The 8,186-nt window shown below is 41.3% G+C and overlaps 1 protein-coding gene across 5 annotated transcripts in view; it reads right to left on the bottom strand.

Annotated features, from left to right (window-relative positions):
• Window positions 1-8,186, bottom strand: part of LTBP1 (latent transforming growth factor beta binding protein 1) — a 398,449-nt gene that overhangs the window by 270,906 nt on the left and 119,357 nt on the right. For 4 of the 5 annotated variants that reach the window (XM_011984234.1, XM_011984233.1, XM_011984232.1 and 1 more), the window contains exon 1: window positions 1,819-2,255. In XM_011984234.1, the coding sequence (XP_011839624.1) occupies window positions 1,819-2,041 (223 nt within the window). In that variant the 5' untranslated portion in view covers window positions 2,042-2,255. Of the gene's footprint in view, window positions 1-1,818; window positions 2,256-8,186 lie in introns of those variants that run through there. The other variant, XM_011984230.1, reaches the window with a different exon arrangement.

Below are 8,186 nucleotides of genomic sequence, written 5' to 3' on the forward strand. Positions count from 1 at the left end.
GCATTTTGAATAGGCTATGTATATTCTGTTCCTAAACATCTGGTTCAGTGCCAGGAAGGAAAGTGTGCGGCGTGTTTCGACAAGTAGACTTCCTCTGTTTCTCAAAGCCTTCAAAATATTTAGTTTCAAAATGAATACACTGGAAGCCAAAAAATTACCACCCATTTGATTATTTTGTCATTGCTACTGTAAAGATTTACAATAAACACAAGTAGGGAAAGGAGCAGTAAGTAAGGAAGGCAACCAAGAAAGATAAAGTGGGGAAAAGCCATAAGACTCATGATAGTCTACTGGAATTGCCTTTTCCTTTCCCCTCCTTGTCTGTAGCCCTCCAAGAAAAGCCAGAAAATAGTATTACTTATTGCCGATAAAAAGTCATACGATCTTAGAGATGGACTAAATTTTAGAGGCCATTAAATACAATCCCATTTGTTTTATGAATGAGAAAAACTGAGGCCCAGAAATATTAACTGGCAAGGCCTATGGATTAGCTAGTTAGTGGCAGGACCGGGACCAGAATCCAGTTTCCTGATCATCAGTTCACTTCCCATTAGACTTGGCTCCCTGCCCTGCAAAGCACAATGTACCATTTGGCACCTAACAGCTAAATTCTTTTAAAAACTATGCCCAGGGTACCCCTATCATAGCCAGGAAACTCACAATGCCCTTTTAAATCGTATCTATGGGCACATATTTTTTCCAAGTACAGACGATCAAAAATATGCTTTGACCTCCTAAGGATTGGGAGTCACAATAAAGCAAAGGAATAATCAAAGAGCTAATAAGAACTTCAAGCTCTCCCTTTATTTTGTCTTGATGTAAATCAGTTTGAAATAGACACCCCTTCTCCTACCACCCCGCCCCAGACACACACTTCCAAGACTAAACAGCAATATTCCATAAAAAGACCAGATCTAGCCAGTGTTATTATCTGTCTGACATTTGGGTTATTCTTGTGAGTAACTCAGAAAGTAACGTGGGTGTCTGCGATTATTTGAGTACACATGCAAACCATAATTGGTCAAAAAATAATAAAAGACATTTTTCTGTGACAAAAATACTGTATTGCATGACAGCATGGCAACATGACAGCATTCCGTGGACTGCAATACTTTCTCCATTTGCAAAAAAGTAAAAAACAAAAATTCAAAACGAACCAACAAGCCTTTCTTGCACACAGCAACTACTAGTTCATATTTAAATTAACTTAAAGGAGTACTGAGAGTAATCTACCAGTCTGTCTTCCCAAAATCCACGTTATATATCAATTTATATTCAGTCTTGTGAGACGGAGCAGAAACGTGGCAAAAGATGCAACTCTGTATCCCTTTCTACAACCAAGTACAGGTTTTTGACAATTCTTGGAGTTTTGTTTTAGAACTTGGCTATTTTTGAAGTAAAAACTTCAAATTTCATCACTACCTTCCAAAATTCATTACATGAGTCGAATCTAATACAAATTCCACTTATCACTAGGCTGATAAAATTTGAAGCTTATCAGCACAAGTCATGCCTTAGGGTCTAAATCTAAAACCTACTCTCTTTTCTTGTACTGTATATATTCCCATTACCACACGGCTGCGTAAATGCTAAGCAATAAGGGAAAATATTCTAGTTGCCATTCCCCTAAGAAACCAAAAATCAGGTTAAAAATTATTCCGAAAGTAATTTAAAAGATCCCATGAAAGAAACATATTCGTACTCATAGACAGACATCCATTGAAGCAGAGAGCAGTGTGAATGAAGGGGGTGTCTAAATGCTACAATCTCATAAAACTCGACTCAGTAAGGACAGTTAGGGACCGTGGAGGAACTCACCCACTCGGAAGTTCGTGGCCGTCAGGGTGTCGGCAGCATGACCATTCTCACTAATGAGAGTGGTGGTGTTCCCCTTCTCACAGCTGTTCTGACAGCTGCCCTTGGTGCAGGTCACTTTACAGATGCTCGGAGTAAAGACCACCTTGATGCGGCCAGTGTGGTTACTCACTAGGAGCGGAGGCAGGGAGAAAAAAAACAACAAACACATCAGCTTAGTATCCATGAACTTGCCTTGGAAGGTTTAAAAAAACAGAAGAAAAGAAAAGAAAGGAGCAAGAGGGGGAAAGAGAGAGCCCACAACCCGACAGGTTTAAGGAAAGAGGGAAGCCTTCAGTGCTCGCTGCTCTGTATTCAGTGGTGTCTCTGAAACAGGAGTAGGAAGCTTAGCAAACAGAACTCTGGGATGCACTCCAAAACCACATTTGAAGTCGAGTCACTGGAGTGGGATTACTAACCACAATGCTGCACTTTATTCACGGGCAGACAAAGAGCAATACCGAGGGCACGACAGATTAAAGAGCCAACCCTGACAGGCAGATGTAATGCAAAGGGGTTGGCCGTGCACCTAGCGGTGAATAAACTCTTGTGTCCTCAACTTGCATACTTTCCCTGTTTCTCCACTTATTAAGTCACTATTTGCAGCCCGACCCCTGGAAATGTTTTAGGCATGCGGCATGTCTGAAAACATCTGTCTCAAATCTCCTGGCACTCTCGGCTGAAGTGATCAAATGCTGTGACGCAGCTGCGGGAGCCCATTTCTTTTTCACAACTCCAGGGCACTATTTCTCCATAAGAATTTAGGCAACATATATTTTGTTTTCCTGTGAACAGGGCCCATCTTTAAAGGGGTAAGCCAGGTCACAGGGATAAAGGGTTGCCTCCCTAAAAACAACACCCTTGGGCTCTCACTGTCTCTATTCATAGACCACCTGGAGCAGCCACTGGGGATGGAGCTTCCTTTCATTCACGTGGCCTTCTCTTAAAAATCAAATGCTATCACCTGACCACACAGCCGAGGCTATGTGGTATCACAAAATAAGCCCTAGACTAAAAGTACATCCTGGTTTACAATCCCAGCCCAACCACGGTGTGACTCTGGACATGCCATTTCACCTTTTTTCCAACACATAACAGAATTGAAACTGATATTTTCTATACACTTCTAACTTTCAACCCGAGTCTCTATCAGCGGTCAGCAAGCTACAGTTCAGGGACCCATTCCAGCTCACTGCCTGCTTTTATAAATAAAGTTTTACTGGAACACAGCCACCCTCATTCATTTCTGTACTGTCTATGGCTGCTTTTGTGCTATGATGGCAGAACTGCACAGAGACAGTACGGCTTCATCCAGACCTGCCCTTCACTGCAGGATCTCAACCTGAAGTCTCTGACAAATTGCAGGACACACACAGTTTTGATTGCTACATCTGCGATAGGCCGCCAGCCAGGTCCTTCCTCTTTCCAGGAGACTAGGCAGAAAGCAAAAATGGTAGCAGTAGCTGAAGAGAGCCAGTCATCTGTGAGGCTGACAAGAAGCAGTGCCCTTCTGACGCCACTCCATGACTAGAGTGGCCAAAGGGGAGAGAGGCTCTGGGCCAGCCTTTTTTATACCATCTTTGCCCACCAGAAAAGCTTGTCTCTCTTTATACTGCTTTGGTTTGGCTAATATTATATTTTCAGAAAATCATCCCAAGATGCCTCTCTAAGACCCTCAACAAACTAAAATTGTGGTCATAAACTGAGCTTGGAAACAAAGAACTTTAACCAAAGAAGCCATTCCAATGTCAAGGTTGGAATGGGGCCCCAGAGGTTTTCAAACACAACCATCTCTCATCCACTGTTTGCATTCCACGTAGCAAGTGGTCATGTAACCTTTATTTGAAAATCTCTAGTGACGGGCAGCTCATTACCCACAAAAGCGCATGATAGCTACGGCAGTTTCCAGCAAGTACTATTTTTTACTAAGCTGAAATCTGGCCTCACAGTAACTTGCACACATTAATCCTAATTTGGTTCCCCATGGCCTCTTCCACATGACAGCCCTTCAAATAAGTTATCTTTGAGATAAATGCCACTTAACCAAAGAGCTAAAATTAGAAGGACTTGAACGCATCAGCTGGGTTGGCCATCTCACTTAGAAGAAGAAAAATGATTCCCCTGGAGGAGAAAGCCCTCCATTCTTTTCAAATGGTTTTCCAAGACATTTTCTCCTTCATCAGTCGTTCTAACCCTGGAGGATCAAGACATGTTGTCTGAGGCGGGGAGATGTCCTAGTGGCCAAGCAGGCCTTCTGGCACCTTGCAAAGTGACATCCAATAGGAAGCTACTATCAGTCAATACTTTAAATCGAGGACTAGCAAACTTTTGCTACAAAGGGCCAAACTGTAACTATATTAGGATTGCAGGCCAAAAGGACTCTATTGCTATTCAACTCTGCGGACCCACTTAGCTGGAAAGCAGCCTGTCAAAAACAATATGTAAATGAGTGGGCATGGCGATGTTCCAATCAAACTTTACTTGAACACTTCAGTAACCCCTCCTTTAAATGCTTATAGGACATTTTAAAGTTATCTGGGAGTCTACCTTAGAAATTTAAAAAAAAAAAAAAAAAAATGGAATCCTGATTTCACCAGCAGATAAAATTCACCTAGTTTGATTTGTTTTTTTACAGTAGCACAAACAAATCAGCTTATAATCTAAGTTGTTAGACAATGCTTACAAATATCTTGAGGATACTTTGTGTGTTCAAGTGTGTGAAACCCAAGAAAAAAACAGACAACATTTTCCCACTTCAAAAGAATATAAACTCCTATTTTTTCTGGCTCGTGGTACAATAATGAAATTAGAATCTGTGTGCCAACTATTTTGTCTTCTCTGGCATTAACTTGTAGCACCAGCAGCTGCCACACAGATGCTCACACAGTCACCTAAATTATGCTCACTTAGGCGAACGGAGACATCCAAAGAAAGCAAGCACTTAATCATTATTCCCATTTCACCTCCCAGTTACAGTAGTCACTTTATAAGCACTGGAGATTCTCCGGGTCTATTGTTTTTAAAAACTTCTTATATTTCTTTGCCAAAAAAAAAATGTTTTGGCTTGGAATCATCTGGATTTTCAAAAGGCAGAGACAGTTTCATATGACTTAATTCTGATTTTTACAATGTTCACATCTTCTTGGAAGCAGAAGCTATATTTTATTTCATATAAAAATGCTTGTGTTTTACAAGCATTCTGCTATAAAGTAATCTAATTCTAAAACAGACACTTGTATTCTAAGCGGGTCCTCTCATCTCCATGAAGCACTTACTTCTACATTATAATTAGCTTTAGGTTTTCATGCCAATCTTCTCAAAATTGGTAGTGAAAATGCGCTACTGCTTTTGACACTAGATTATTATCCAGAGCTCTAACACGATCTCCATAAATGCTGGATGGATTAGAAAATATGTTCTCCCATCTTTACTCCTTGAAAATCATTCCCACATATTTAGGGTATAGTGTAAAAAGTTTAAGTTTTAAAGTTCACCAAACAAAGATCCATGCTCTGAGCTTCAAATTCCTCACATGTGACACGCTGAAGGCAATACCACTCACCTTTCAAGAATTTAGCAGGAATTCACTAACAGTGGACACAAGCTCTCCTGCAAAGGCCATTTGGTCTATCAGAGGCCTCTTCTTTGAATGCCTTGAATAAGGTAATACTCAAGGACTCCTGATGCCTTGCAGAGATTAGGTACCCAATAATTTTGGAATAGACAAAGTAACCCGAAGGTGTCCATGGGGCAAGGGTGACTGTCGGATCTCACAGAGATCCAAGACTCATAGCATGCTGGAGGTCATTTTGGTCTAAGGTCCTGCTGCACCAGTGAGAAAACAAGCTCAGAACTAACCAGAGGCAGAAGACCATCCCGAGTGGCACCTACTGGGTGATTAGGAATTCTAAGTCTGAGAAGCAAAAGTTAGGCCAGTCAGGAGTTAACAGGGAAACCACTGGCACAGCTTCTGTGTGGAAAAAAAAAAAAAATGCAATTTTTCGACCCCAAAATCTTAAGCAAGCACTTTAAAACTTTGTGTTTTAGAGGCCTTGGCTAGAGGCACAGATTGCCTGGAGCCATGCAGCACCTCCATTGGGCCTCCTAGTCAGTCAAGACACTCAAGAGTCAACATCCTGTCCGCAGCGTCTGCCAGACCCTGTGCAAATTTATACCTCCAAGAAGAGGCACTGGCACTTGGTTTCAAACAAACCACAGATATTCAGAGTGAATGATGAATGGGATGGAAGTGAAGCCGATACCCCTCCTCCCGTGATAAAAAGCTTTCGTTTCTGTTTCGGGGTTGTTAACAACAGAGAAAAACACAAAACTGTGAAAACTGTTCTTGACAAACAGACATCAGTCTAGAAAAGAGCACAGTTGCCCTTGTTCGGTCATTAGACTAGGATGTGACCAAAAGCAAAGTCAGCCAAAGAAATAAATAAAACAAGTTCAAGACTCACGTCAGATGTCATGAACAAATACAGTCTCCTCAGCATTCGTCCAGAATGCCGTGACAGCACATTAGCATGCATCCAACTTAAACAACGGGGACCAATCAGCACAGGCAATATCCTCTGGGAAGAAGCAACCTCTCTGTGGTTTAAAGCTACCACCCAGTTTAAAGAGACCTACAGGCTGATTCAATACACAAGTCACATGTACACTCTTCAGGGTGTGAGAGACTGAGCTAACAGTTCATTCTCCCGCTTGCAGTTCATCGCTTACCCGAAGGCCAAGAATTCTTTGAAGGACAAATCATAAAAATATTAAATAACGCTTAGAATAACAGGACTTTACTGTTCAGCTCTCCAGGCTTGCTTAACTCCTCCTGGACTATTAAAATAATGCCCATAGACTGCTCTGTGTTCCTCAAGTAAGGTGTTATGTAAATAAAAATTAATATCAAATCTATTACTTCACCAGGCTGCCCCAGTCCTGGAAAACCCTCCAAGAAGGAAACTCAGATGAAATCACTAGTACTGATGTGGACAGTTCCACAGGTAAGAATCCAGAGTAACCTTTCGCTCCATCTCTTGAGTTACTGAGGCAGGAGTAACTAAAGAAAGGGACAGAGAGAGCAACAATTGCTACACCAATGATAGAAATCTAAGTCTAAGATCAAGGAAAAGCATAAGTCATTATGGCTTGGAAACCCTGCCATCTTTACAAAAGACATTTTTCCCCTAAAAATTTACCCAAACAATGGCCAATCATATTTTTAAAAATTAAAACCACTTTTAATTAAATATGCTAAAGAGAATCACTGAATAAGCAACAGGAAATAGCAGTTTCTCATGTACTTTTGAAAAGAAAAACAGAAAATTCTTTGCTACTAAAATTTCACAACATATTATGCAAGAATCATCTTGACACATGATGGAAACTTCTAACTTTATAGATAAAATCTGTGTAAGATATTTAATTTTTGAAAGAGACACCGTGGGACAGCCTGGTGTGGTTCTGAGGCCACTAAAACTGAGGTGCCCTGTTGCTGCCTCTGGTTACTGGAATGCCTTCAGCAAGTGCTGTCGCCTCTGTCCCTGGACTGCAGTCCAGAGTCTGTCCTGAACTTTTATGGGTGTTCCACATCCCTAAACTGAAGAAGTATGCCTGGACAGTTGAACCCCTTCAGGGTCTATGATGTTAAAAAAAAAAAAAAACAATTTATAAAAAGGACAGACCATGAGAATGTCAAAAAGCCATGGATTTGTTTTCCTCGTTCTCCACTTTTATTACCAACTGTATTTTCTTTTCCCAATCACTGGCCCCAGAGTCATACCAGGCTGTTTCCGGTGTCTGTTCCAGGTGTCTCTGTTCCAGGCTGTTCCAGATGTCTCTTTCAAAATGACTTTTAAAACTCACCCGGTCTAGAACATATCTGGAAATCCCTCATCTAGAACACATCTGGAAATCCCTCCTCTGCTCCTAATTCTGAATATTAAGAGAACCTACTAGTGTTGCCCCATCCAGAACGGATAGTAGTATTTGAAATGCTGTGACTGAGAGTTGAAGAAACACATCCTCCAAGAAGAAAGGTCGTGAATCCGTTCATAAAAAGAGGAACAAAGAAAGGAGTAGCGAGAGCTCATTGTACCCAATCTCCCAATTCTGAATTGAGAATGTAATCCACAGCCACAGTCTAGAATCCTGACAATCATGGGAGCCACACTTGGCGAGGGTTCAATGAGTTTGCCCTGGGTTTTGGGGAACTGGGGAGAGTGAAAGACATCACGGTTCAAGATGTTACTCTAAGAGTCTGTCTCCCAAGGGGGAAACCATTTAAAAGATACATTTTTTCAGAAATGAAAAATAGCTACCTCCCTCAAAGA

The sequence above is a fragment of the Mandrillus leucophaeus genome, unplaced genomic scaffold, assembly GCF_000951045.1.
Source record: "Mandrillus leucophaeus isolate KB7577 unplaced genomic scaffold, Mleu.le_1.0 Scaffold264, whole genome shotgun sequence".
NCBI classification, from domain to species: domain Eukaryota; kingdom Metazoa; phylum Chordata; class Mammalia; order Primates; family Cercopithecidae; genus Mandrillus; species Mandrillus leucophaeus.